General features: G+C 28.1%; 1 protein-coding gene across 2 annotated transcripts; it reads right to left on the bottom strand.

The window, feature by feature from the left end:
- Positions 1-13316, bottom strand: LOC107438928 (uncharacterized). Of its 2 annotated transcripts, XM_071185705.1 has the most exons (6): positions 13077-13316; positions 4637-6750; positions 3681-3851; positions 2865-3050; positions 2622-2702; positions 1-2192 (listed from the first exon to the last, which is right to left on the bottom strand). In XM_071185705.1, the coding sequence occupies exons 2-6, from the start codon at positions 6197-6199 to the stop codon at positions 2034-2036; spliced, it is 2160 nt and encodes a 719-aa protein (XP_071041806.1). In that variant the 5' UTR covers positions 6200-6750; positions 13077-13316; the 3' UTR covers positions 1-2033. The 2 variants fall into 2 exon arrangements, with proteins under 2 accessions (XP_071041806.1, XP_042902484.2); XM_043046550.2 differs by lacking the exon at positions 13077-13316 and having other exon boundaries at positions 4637-8697.
- Between the last annotated feature and the right edge of the window lie 8 nt (positions 13317-13324).

Here is a 13324-nt window from a genome sequence, read left to right as displayed (position 1 = left end):
TACATTTAGTTTCACATCTTTAATGCTTTTGAAACACTTCGTTTATAATTTGAGTGTAAAATTTCTACAAAATAAAATTAACAGGAAACATTTAAGTTACATCTGTATCTATTAGACAAATAAAATTTTAAATCCCCAACTAAATATTTTGCAATGAAAGATGGAAATAAAAATGTAAAGAATAACAGAGAAAAACTTCGTAGCTATAACATTAATAAAGAATAACAAAAGAAAAAGAATTTGAAGTAAATATTTTTTTCGAAATTCTATGCATAAAATAGGATTTATGAATTAAAATGGGTTTGTTCTTTCACTAAAAAATCATTTTCTTCCAATATTATTTTTTAAAATGTAACAATTTTTATATTTTTTATTAAAAGTATGAACTATTCTAAACACTACTACAAATTTATGGTTCACTTTAATTAATATTTCTCTAGATGTTATTTAACAAAAAATTCAGCGCTCATCATTATTAGAAAATTTGTGTTTTTGAAAAAATGTTTTAACCCATGATCAAAGAGATAAAAACTTATTTAATGCATAGTTTCCTTCTTCCTGTTACACAACAGGAATTTTGACTCATACACGATTTAAATCTGATAACTATGTAACAAAATCATGAGTTAGCCAATATAAAATAATTTTTTTTTAAAAATAAAAGCTATTGATAAGAGAATTATTTTAAACCAAATAAAACATTTTAAACAATTATATCAGAGTAAGTAACTCATAAGCATTTCAATAAAAATATATACATAGCCACAACACTAATATAATGTAGAAGCACAGTAACAGAGCAAATATTAAAATCAAAAGTATCAAGAAACATAGTTAATATTTAAAGGCAAAGAGAAATTGCAATCCAATCAATGAGGTTTTAAACTCATATCAATAATGACAAACTAAAATTATTTGACAAGCATATATACATTTCTGTAAGTATTCACAATCTTGCTGCATAAGGTATAGCACAACAATTAATAGAAACATTATGAAGTCGAAAAAAAAATATTAATTGGTAATTGCAACACATATCTGCTCTTTACAAAAAAAGTTAAAAATACTAACAATTTTAATGCTTTTTTAAAATGAATTGATAATGAAAAGTTGTGCAATTACTTGTTTTCTTTATATGAAAAGAAAAAGGTCAATTATTTAAATTTTTCTAAGAAAAGTGTTAAAAATATTGAAATTATTAAATAACAAAACATTTGATTATTTCATCCAAACATAAAAATGCATAAAACAAATTTCTGTATTATATACAAACTCAAATTCATTTCGATATACCTTTTCCCCATGTCACTGACATTCACATAAAAGATTTGAAGATGTATTATATCTAAAATAGTAAGATGTATATGCAGAAACAATGGTATGTATGTGTATTTGTATTGTAATTCATTTTAAAATCCGAACACTTCACTTCAGAGTGCTCGAAAAATTATGCAACCTTTAGTAAATTTACATTTTTAATGCACATGCGCTATACCTAAATGTGTATTCATAACTATAACTAGAAAAAGACAATTCACAAAATGCACAGATTACAGGTATGACATATGTTCATATGATTAATGCCAAAATGCTGCGATAGAGAAGGATGCATATCGAAGGAATTAAAAAGTTGGTTTAACAAGTAAACACATAAAGAAATGTGGTAAAGAAATGGCACAAGAAATACCAAAATTGTTGTCAACAATAAAACATTTCATTTTTTGCAAATTAGTCAAGATAACACCAAGTACAATTATGATTAAAAAATTTTCATAATGTAGATGGCTTTTCCTTTGACAATTGTGGCTTCGTCATGGCCAATTTTAAATCCAACTTCCTCTAAAAACATGATAGATAATGGCGAGTTCAACATAAACATGATAGGGTTCCATTTACATTTTATAAAAGGTTTTCAAAAAACTACAAATTTAATATATATATATATATATATATATATTTCAAAAGAAAAAAAAGAACAATAGCATTACATGTTTTCATTTTTTTTAGTAAAACAGAGACAATGAACATATTTTTCAAATTGAAAAAGCCACATCAGCTTTCAAAGAGAAATGACGATCACCAAGTTTATTTGAATCGACATCAACAATGCCAACAGTGTGTAGACTATCAGAGCTGTACCACAACAGGTCAGATGATGTTCTTTTAAGTTCTGGAATAAGCAGCTCATGACCCTAAGGGGAAAAGATTCAATTATATAGTTTTAGTCTCAAAATATATAAAAAAAAAAAAATAATAATAATTTTTAATTCGGTAACTTTTGAATATTATTTCAATTCAAATAAAATTTGTGGTTTTTTATCTATAAAAGAAAGTTAAAATTATTCAAATGCAATTCTTAAGAAAATAATTTCAGATTTATAAATCAACAAAGAAATAACTATCATACATGAAAAGTTTTTAACATTAGCTTGTTTTATACATTGATAATCTTTTATCAAATATTTACAATTAAAAACATCACATATAAAATTTTTGTTGAAAATAACTATCAATTGATAATATAAACTTCTTTATTATGCACTTCAGCATTTTATTTTTCTTTGTAATCATGTTTAAAAGTCTAGTTTACATTTAACGAAAATAAATTTGAGATGTCTTACCAACACAGATGAATAGCAGCTACACAAACTTGAGGACGGGTGTTGGAAAGACTTCCAAAGTAAATCAACCAACGAAGAATTCTAGAAGAAAAAAAATATATATAAATAAAAGTAAGGTGATATTTAATTTTTTTACAATATTGATTGATTTTAAAATAATCTAAAATACAGATTGTTATTTAAAATTTTTTTTTTTTATCGACTGCAGCCCATACTATATTCAATACAATAAATATAACATACTTCTTTTTCAGGTACAGCAATATCTTTTCTTCGTTGAAGCTCATCAATCATGTCATTGCTGAGATATCCATCCCTAAGTAGTTGATAGGATGCATCATTTTCAGATATGTTAAATTCTCCTCCAATTAAGAGAGGTTTGTTAGTTCCACCATTGATTCTAATGACTTCTCTAGCCAATGAAGACACCTAAATAAATATATATTTTAATATAAAAATAGGAATTTTGTATTACATTGGTTTTTAACAAATTCATTACATTAAATTTTGTTTTCTATAAAAAAAGATAACTTTTTAATTTCATTTAAATATTCCTTTTAAAAGGAGTTTGGATGTCTGATTTTATTAAAATCTGATCTTCTGTACAAAAACATTGAAAGTAGATTAAAGAACAAACTAAGGTCAAACACAATATTTCTTGTGTCTCGTCCACAAATTATTTTAAATTCAAAAAAATATCTACCGTTGTTGAACAATATTCTCTAAATAATGAGACAAAGATGACTATACCTTTTAAATAATTTTACATGGAGAACAGTAAGGCATACATTTGGCACAATCTATAGATTTTTTTAAAAAAATAAAAAGAATTTTTTCTTCTGATTATTTAAAAAAAAGGGGAAAAAATCTGGAAGCTTAAAATTATATGAATTTAAAACCATGAAGGGAGATTTCATTTTTTTGAAAAAACTTCATTCTGTGAAAAACAGAACTTTACCAGAAATACCTAGTTAAATTAAGAAACAATTTTTAAATGAATAAATTATACATGGTCTAATATTATTGCTAAAGCCTATAATATAGTAGTATAAAAATTACCTGTAAAGCATGAGCACTAAGATCCGATGGTGGAATCTGTACATTAAGAACATTCACTGTTTGAGTTCCAATGACAGAAGCAAAGTGAGTTAGAAGAGCATTGCCACAACGTTTGATGTATGATTTTACAGCAGCTTTACTGGAGGGTTCCAATGCAGATGTTTCCAATTCCTAAAGCATTTAAACAACATTAAATACGCATTTAAGAACTTTTATTTGAACAAAAGATTTCCCAAAATATGAATAAATCAAGCAGATTTATTAAAGAAATCCGGTAATTAAAGAAAATGGAAAGATTTATTCAGTGATCCAGCTAGACTTGCATACCTATGGTTCTAGGAATAGGACTTTAATATTTTTGGATCCCCTTTTTATTAAAAGTAGGTCCCAATTCAAATAATGAATGGATAAAGAGGTTAAAACTTTATCCATTCATTAATGCTCACTTTCATAATATTAATTTATTTATCGATAGACAAAATAAAGAAGAGAAATATTTGAACTATCAAGGCTTTTAATTAGGACTGCTTGCGGACTGATCAAACATCTGCACCAAGGAAAAGCAACAACGTGGTTTGGTACTAAGAATAATTTTAATTTTCTCCTTTAGTTAATAATAACGAAAAAAGTAATTTATTTATGTATACATTTATTATATATGTACATATTTATTATTTAAAATTTGGTTTTGATTTTGCCTACATAAAGATCTGCAGGCTGGTTAGGGTTTTTTATTTTTTTTGCTGGCGAATTACATATCCCAGAGGATGAGTTATAACTTATATTTCGCATTATAGCATGTAAGCAAAATCACTATAGATGATAGATATTTCAGTATCTTTTCCGGTAAAAATTTATTTTTCTCGATTAATATTTCCCCATTAAATATGATCTATTTGAAATTATTGTTGATGCCAGGATATTTTATTAATGAATAATACTAATAATCAACTTACTTTGTCAACAAGTTGTCTTAAAGAAATCTCAGCTTGTTCATTAAGTCGAAATTGTGATGTTTTGAAAAATGTGGCCATTCCTCTTAAACTATCTTCAGGTTGACAGAAAACACCCTTGTAACCAAGAGCATCCAGACTAGGCTCTAAAACAGATGAATAAAAAGGTTTAGGGACTTGCTGTAAGCAAATAATTTGTGAATTGAGTTGATGAAGTTCATGCAGGAGTTTTTCTTTTTGTACATTATACTCGGACCCTAAATTGTATGATAAAAATCCAAATGCTTTATTTTTTACAGATTGACGAATATTTTCGCTTAATTTCGAGTTTAAAGTATATTTACGTCCAGGCAAAATACATTGCCCTTGAATTGAATTTGTGCTTTCATGCACATCATGTGCACCATTTGCTTTTGGAACAACACTGTCAGATTGTTCTACATTAATGCTGGGAACTTCTGAGACAGAAATCGGATTAACAGAGTTACTAAGATTTTCTGTCCCATTTAAAGAAGAATCTGAGTTATCAGTTACAGAATGAGCATTTGCTGCAGGAACTATGTTTTCAGTTGCCACATTTATAACAGATGATTCAATCTTAGATTCACAATTTTTGGACTCAGAAATGTCATTGGCATGAGTTTCAGTGTTTTTTAAATCTTCTTTTTCTGTGTCTAATTTTGAAGATTCTGAGTTAATTTCTGGAACTTTGTTAGAAACAGGCAATTGTTCTGACTCAGATGTAGAGTCCATTGGCTGTGGTTTATCTGACGCTTGGTCGTTGATAGTAGCAGCAGTTTGATTTTCACATTCCTTCTCTGGAATAACTTGATTAGGAATATTATCCTTAACATCCTCCTTTATTTCCTCAGATTGTTTTGAATCACGGGCAGTAGACGATTCAATTTCTTGTTTGGTTTCAGAAGTTGAAATTTCAGCAGTTTTCTCTAAGCAAGATGAATCTTTGTTATCTGTAACATCCTTTATTTCTGATACATTTTCAATTTCTTTTTTACTATCAAGAGTTATTTTATCATCCGCAGAAACAGATATGTCCTCTTTTTCTTGACTTTTAGAGTCATCTTGGGAAACAATACCAGAATCACATTCTTCAACTTCCATAGGTTCTTCAGCTTGCTTTTCTGAAACAATTTTTTCTTCAACAGGTTCTTCTGTATCTTTCTCTTCTTCTATATTCTTTTCTGTTGTTTCATTCTCATCTTCCTTCACTCGTTTGTTAGTTTCTTCTGGAGAGGATTCTCTTTTACGCTTTCGTGTACCATCAACTTTATCATCAATTTCTTCTTCAGCTTTAGAACCACCAATTTCTTCAATATCTTCCTCATCATCTTCCGTGTATCGTTTCGCTTGAATGCTTCGAGAAGGTCTTTTCTTGGGTGTTTCTTCCTTATTTGATGAGGATCTTGCACTTCTTCTTGATGGTTTTGGTTTAGCTTCAGATTCCACATCAACAACCTCAGTTTTAGATTTTCTTCCACGACTAGTTCGAGTAGATTCTTTTATTTCCGGTTTAGCTGGTTTAGTTTCAACAATTTCAGGCTCCATGCTATCATCAGATAATTCAAGTGTTTTAACCTCTTCAGCTTTTTTCTTACTTGGCCGGCCTCGACGACCACGAGTTCCCCTCTCAGTCTTTAGTGATTCCTGCAGCTTCGGAGATACTTTAGTTTGTTTGCCCTTTCCCCGAGGTTTTGATTTTTCATCAGAATCAGTTTCTTCAAATTCTTCTCCGCTCTCAAAATTCTCGTCATACTTTGGCGTTGGGGTTTCTTCTTCTCCATCACTTTCTTTGTAGTTAATGCGTCCTGTGCTACGCCTAGTTGATTTGACTCTAGTGGCAGGAGATTCTAAGCCACTTCTAGAACGAGAGTCTGATGGTGAAGAGCTTTCTCTCCTGTTACTCCTTACTCTAGGAGATTTAGAATCTGCAACAGATGCAACAGTTTGTGCAGCCGTAGAGCTACGCCGAGACCTTGAAGCATCTTTTACCGAAGTAGTTTCCTGTTTTGTTGTAACTGCTCGGCCAGACCTCCTAGGAGCTATCTGAAATATTAACAATTTGAATTAAATTATCAGAATTCAATATTTTTTTTTAGCTATAATAAATAACGAAACACTAAAAACATTACAGATTATTAGTATGCTTTATCTATAGAATCTTATCTCATTTTTTTAAAATAGATTTAATGAATAGTTGTCTTGAATAGTTGAATGAATAGTTTCAAGTCTCAGTCATAATTTAAGAATCAAACACAAACAGGCAATTTACAAAATTATAATTTTTTCAATATCAACATACAATTAAAACTGCAAATCTAGAGCTTAGAAGCATGAAATATTCTAGTATCTCCAGATTTGCAGCTCTTTTTATCTTAAAAATTAAGGATGTAACGGATATTAGGCTATTTTTGGCTGTTTAGCCTTTTAGACAAAAATTCGACAAAGTATTATTTGGAAAATTATTTTTAGACAAATTTTAATAGATTTAATGAAGAAATAAAAAATCAAATTTATTACTATACATTATTAGAAACAGTTTTTACACATATTTGTTAATTTATGTTCTGAAAGACACATGGAAAAAGCAAAATTTGAAGAATTAAAATTAGATTACTTTACACTGAACCATGACTTTTACGAAACTCATGGTTCATTAACAAGCTATTTATTTCCTAGTTCTTATATTTCTTTTTTAACTATAGCATAGCATGTTAACGGAGAGTTTCTAATAGACTTTATTATTTTATTAACACTTTTTTCTTGTATGTTAAGACAGATAACTGGTAACATAGAAAACTGTGATTCTCAATGTTAAAGAACTAAGAATAATATTTTTCTGCTTTTTATTTTTCTCCCTCTCTCCTTTTTTAATAAGTTTCCTTTTATCAGCTTTTTATCATGGCAGCATTTTTTAAAGAGCGTTTATAATGAAAATTATTATTTCATGGTAACTTTTTTTCTATAGATAACGCAATGTGAAAAAGTTAAATTGAGAATTTCAGTGTTAAATTTTTTGCTTCAAAATTAAGAAAATTTCTTGTTTTGGTTTTTATCTAGATTTCTTTTTTGAAAAACTTATATTTTTATTATGACACTTCAGTTAAGAGAGTTTCTATTAGACTTTAATCTTCACCTTTTCTTGAAAATATGGTAGTTAAAAAAACAAACAAATGTTTAGCGTGAAATTTTCATTAAAAAATTAAGATAAATTTTTGTTTTCTGTTTTGCTTTTGTATATAATTTTTTTTTCTTCAAATAGGCATTTTTATGAAAGCACTGCATTTTTAAAAGCATTTCTGATAGATATTATGACTTTTTATGTTTTATAGATAGTTTCTTTTCTGGAAAATATTTTTCGCATTTAAGTTTTCTTTTTTTGCTTTAATAGCTGTTAGTTTTTTATCTTAGATATTTCTAATTATCTTTATCATCTTAAACATTTCTATTAAAGTTTCTTTTTTCCTTTACCCTATGATAAATACAGCTAAGTTTTGTTTATTTTTCAATAATGACTAAACTTATATCTATATAAAGCTTTTATTAATGATTTTTTAATTTTTTTTATATAAAATGCTGTTGTTATATTCAGTATTCAGCCTAATCACTATTCGTCCTCAGCCTAATCACTATCACTATAGTTTTCAAAGCCTAGCAGAATCACTGATTAGTATTTAATAAGGAAACAAAGCAATCAAAAAGGAATTATAAAATCTGAGAAGGGGTTGATAAACAATTGAGTACACCTCCTGAGTTAGGTAGGTTACACAATGATGAATCAAGCAAGAGGAAACACAGAGGTGACGCACTCATGCTAATGTATGCAGATCTGCTTCTCATATGTTTTTACTTATCACTTGCCTCCTTAGTGTGTGGCCTGCCTTAGGGGTGTACAACCTTTTTGAGTGAGGGGTCACTTGCACAGTAGCGTGACCAACTAAGGGCAAACATGCACATTTAGTCATGTTGGTGGCAAATATGATAATTTTCAAATAGACTTCAATGTTCTAAGCACAAAATTAAAGCGTTTAATTATTAAAATTCATTTAAAAATGGAAGAAAAAAAACTGATACCTTTTCTAAAAACTTCTTTCCACACACACACACATATATACACACACACTCTATAACAAAAAATTCGACGCACAAAGAAGCAATCATCCGATTGCTTTGAAATTTCGTGTGCATGAATGTTTTGAACAGATATGGCAGGAATGATGCCGACTGGGGACGTATAGTCTTTAGCGACGAATCTTGCTTCCAACTGTGTCCTGACGATCATCGAAGACGTGTTTGGAGACGCACAGGGCAGAGGGGGGCTCCTGCCTTCACTATTGCACGCCACACCAGCCCTCAACAAGGCATTATGGTCTGGGGTGCCATTTCCTTTGACAGCTGGACCCCTTTGGTCGTCATTAGAGGTACACTTACTGCATAGCGGTACGGCGACGACATCCTAAGACCCGTTTTGCTACCGCGCACTGGGCTGGTTTTCCAGCAGAACAATACAAGACCGCATACGGCACGTGTTGCTATGAACTGTCTGCAAGCTTGTCAAACTCTTTCCTGGCCTGCCAGATCACCAGATCTCTCTCCCATCGAGCATGTCTGGGATATGATGGGAAGGTGATTGCATTTGGCACGGAATGTTGATGGCCTCGTTCGACAATTGGATCAAATTTGGCAGGAAATACCGCAAGAGACCATCCGGGAGCTTTATCGGTCTATGCCACGCCGTGCCGCAGCTTGTATATAGGTTAGAGGAGGGTCAACACCTTAATGAACCTGTTACTGTAACTCTGCAATAAATTATTCAATTGTTCTGAAATTTTAATCATTTACTATTTTGTACATTGTCTTCCTATCCACCAATTTTCGTTTCAGTCGGACAACTCCTTCTTGGTGCATCAATTTTTTTGTTATAGAGTGTATATATATTGAGGGGGAAAAATATGAATTCTAACAAAATATTAATAAAAAATAATGCTCACAGAATGAAAGTGTGAAAAAAAAAAAACACATGCTTATTTAACAATACGGCTTAAAGAAAAACCAAAAATTAAAACAAGTTTGTTTTAATTTTTGGTTTTTCTTTAAGCCGTATTGTTCCATTTTAGTATGAAATAAGATTAAATATTTATTAGGCATTAAATTTTATGAATTTTAAATTGGAAAATTTTTCTTTTTAGGTTTCACTAAATAAAATCACATAAGCTACAAAAAATTTAAAACAAAATAAACTGCAAACTGTGAACAGTTTAAAAATTGGCGTTTCCCCCCAGTAACTGCTGAAAAAATGATTGAAAAATAACCTAGACATACGACAAAAACAAATTATTAGATGTGCAATTCATAGTAAAAATAAAGATTTTAAAAATTATATGGAAAAGCATGGCAATAATGGCCTTTATAAAAAAAAACATTTAGATTTATCGGGATTTAAAAAAACCCACATAAAATTAATAGTTAAATGAAAATTTTTTTATACAATAATAATCAAAATTTTACTCGGATTTTCATAAATCCAAGTAAAGTTTCGATTATTGAAATTGANTTTTTTTGTAATTGGCAGATTCTAAAGGGAAAAAAATCTTTCCTGGGAGGAATAAAATAGAAAAAGTGCATATTCGTCTCAAACAAAAGAAAAGACCGCAACAGGGAAAAACAAAATTCGTCTTGGGGAGGTGGGTTGAGTTAATAAGACATATTACACTTGCAAGGTCATTTTTTAGTTTGTCACGTGGGCTATGAGTCAAACAGGAAATTCCTTTCTAATCTTTGATAGTCGTTTATAACAAACAATTTTTAATAATACATATGTACAAAAAAACAATTTTTTTTGAACTCCGATTTTACGAATGACCCCGATTTAACGAATAAAATTTCCGGTCCCGATGAATTCGTTAAATCGGGGTCCGACTGTATATATTTGAAGAGGAAACTTAATTGAGTATAGTTCAGGGTTGGCAAGTTTTTGACAACAGACAGTTTTATTCGGTTTTAATCATGGTTTCATTCATCAAGTCAAAACCCCAAAATTTTGGTGTAAGGATAATTATTAGCTGTTATAAATAAGAAGTATTTTCAAATAAACATAAAATTACAAGTGATCAATCAATTAGGTTCCTAAATTATTTTGATACTAAGCTCTTTTTGTTCTGATAATTACCACCCAAAACTTAAATTTTGGCGTAGAAAATATTAAATAATTATAAATAAAAACATGTAAAATTGAAATTGACTCAATCTATTAATTTGTTAAATTATTGAAAATAAAAATACAAAAGCAATCAGCCTGATGAAAAAAAAAAAAATACTTAATCATTTTATTCATCATATATGAAATCAATTTTAATTTATTCTCATTTTAAATCCTCCTTTTCCTATAATTAAGTAATCCTAAGTTAGGAAACACACACACACACACACAAAAAAAAGCTTTGAAGCCTTTTGTACTCAATGTACATTTTTCAGTTTAGTACGAATAAGGCTAGAACTCGAAACTACATTGACTGATACTGAGCTGCATAGCGTAGAAAGTAGACACAATAAAGCCATTATCACATAACATCTAACTATAAAATTTATTCTAATAACTGTATTAGTTATTAATAGTAACTTCAATAGTGTCACATGTTACAGCTAAGTATTTTTTTTTAATCACAATTTGATAGTATTAGAGTATTTAGGATTTATTAATATTATAAGTTAAGGGTAAAGAATTAGTTCATATTAAGAAAAATCAATTTGAAATAAAATAACAAAAATTACATAAGAAATACATTAATTTATATTACAATAAAAATTTAACTATCGGAGAAAAATTTTAACGCAATTTAAATTTGTTTTTATTAATATTTTAAAAAAAATTTCCTCCATTTTTAGATAATTTTATCTTTAACCAGAATATTTAGTAAACTATAAATATTGTAAGTGCATATAATTTACCTAGATTTAAATCTACATATTTAGAAAAATAAACATAAATCTATATTCAAAATAAATGCTATTTTTTGGGATAAGTTTTTTTTTTTTTTAAAGAAATTTGTGGAAACTTTCTTTGTACTGCAATAAATTTCATTTGTTTTAATTTTTCTTATAATAGCCACCATTATACACACATATTTCACATTCAATTTTGTTAATAGTTTCTTCTTGTCCAGAAAAAAAAAAGATTTTTTAAAAGATATTCTAACTCTGTTTTCATTTCATGTTAGCATGAACTTCATACGAATAAGCTGATTTACAGTTTTTTTTAATAATAAATTCATATAATATATATAAGAAATTAGTTGCACTTTTTCTTAACACAGTTCAACATGTTTTAATAGCCAAATAATTTTTGACTTACAAAAATATGTATCCTGATTCACATTTAATTCTAATGAAATATTTATAAAACTTTTGAAATAATGTTAAAAATAAATTTGTTTCTCTGTACACATATATTTACAAATCCTTCCTTTCAATTATATATTTTATAACAAAAATATTTACCTTGTTTCATTAATTTAAAAAACCTAATTTATTCAGCGAAGTTATTAATTTTCAACAAGGGAATTATATGCATCATTTTCAAAAGTTTCAAAGTTTATGAATATATTCACTTAATCTTCTTGCAATAAGATTTCTTGCATTATAGATATTTGAAACGTTTTAATATTTTGTGCAAATATACTTGTTAAACTCAACTGTTCAATTACACTTTAACAAGTATTTCTTTAATTAAAATTCCTCAATTCTAAGAATACAAAAAAATTGATTTTTATAATTTTAAATTAAACTAATTTAGCAATAATATTCCTTCTTAGGGTTTGGCTCCCTGCTAAAATTTTATTACAGAATTAAAAGGAGTCGGACATTTCAAGTACAGACTCTTCAGCAATGGTTAAAATACAATGCCAAATTTCAGCGCCAAATGTCGCCAAGAAGCAAAAACAAGATTAACAGATTTTATTAATTTAAACATAAGAGGAATATCACAAATTTTTCCTATTAAAGTTAAAAAATTCTAAAATTCTTAAAATATTTAGACTATTCAAGCATGGTTTAAATAACAATCCATATTTTTAATAATTTTAAATATCGCCATTTTATAACGTATAGACTTTCAGAGGTTTAAAAATTTTTTTTTCAAGCACAATTCTGGAGTTAACACATGCAAATTAAACTTTATATACCCCTTACTATGTAACAGAAAATATTAACATTTCATAAAAACTTTAAAAAATCAAATTTAATTTCATAATAAAGCGCTTGTGATGTATATCTAATATTTAGGCTTAATTGGATATTCAGTGGATAATTTCGTTGAATTTTATATATTATTGAATAATATAACCAATTACAGCAAGATTAATATATAATAAGTTTTTATAAAATTCTAAAAACATTTAATAACGAAATATTTTTGATTTAACAATACATTAATATAAAAAATATCTTTATTTACTCACATACATAAGCTTTACGAATCTCGATATTTTGATATTTTCAAACTGGCCTAGCCTCAGCGACAGTTGCGCCAAGTATATAATTCTTTATATTTAAAGAACTGTTTTTCTTAGGGATTTAAAAAAATTTAAAGAAGCATTCTGTAATAAACGAATTAAAATGATTATAAATTATTAAATTAATTTTTCTAAGGATGTGCAAATTTGAAATTGATATAAA

The sequence above is a fragment of the Parasteatoda tepidariorum genome, chromosome 9 (assembly GCF_043381705.1).
Source record: "Parasteatoda tepidariorum isolate YZ-2023 chromosome 9, CAS_Ptep_4.0, whole genome shotgun sequence".
NCBI classification, from domain to species: Eukaryota; Metazoa; Arthropoda; class Arachnida; order Araneae; family Theridiidae; genus Parasteatoda; species Parasteatoda tepidariorum.
Note: the sequence above shows the minus strand (reverse complement) of the source record. Positions and strands in the feature narration are given on the sequence as shown.

Bases quoted from the DNA above. Each gene is read 5' to 3' on its own strand.
- LOC107438928 (XM_071185705.1), bottom strand. From the start codon at position 6,199: ATGGAGCCTGAAATTGTTGAAACTAAACCAGCTAAACCGGAAATAAAA. The intron at 3,852-4,636 runs GTAAGTTGATTA...TAAATGCTTTAG, and splicing joins TAAGACAACTTGTTGACAAA to GAATTGGAAACATCTGCATT. The intron at 2,193-2,621 runs GTAAGACATCTC...TTTTCCCCTTAG, and splicing joins GCTGCTATTCATCTGTGTTG to GGTCATGAGCTGCTTATTCC.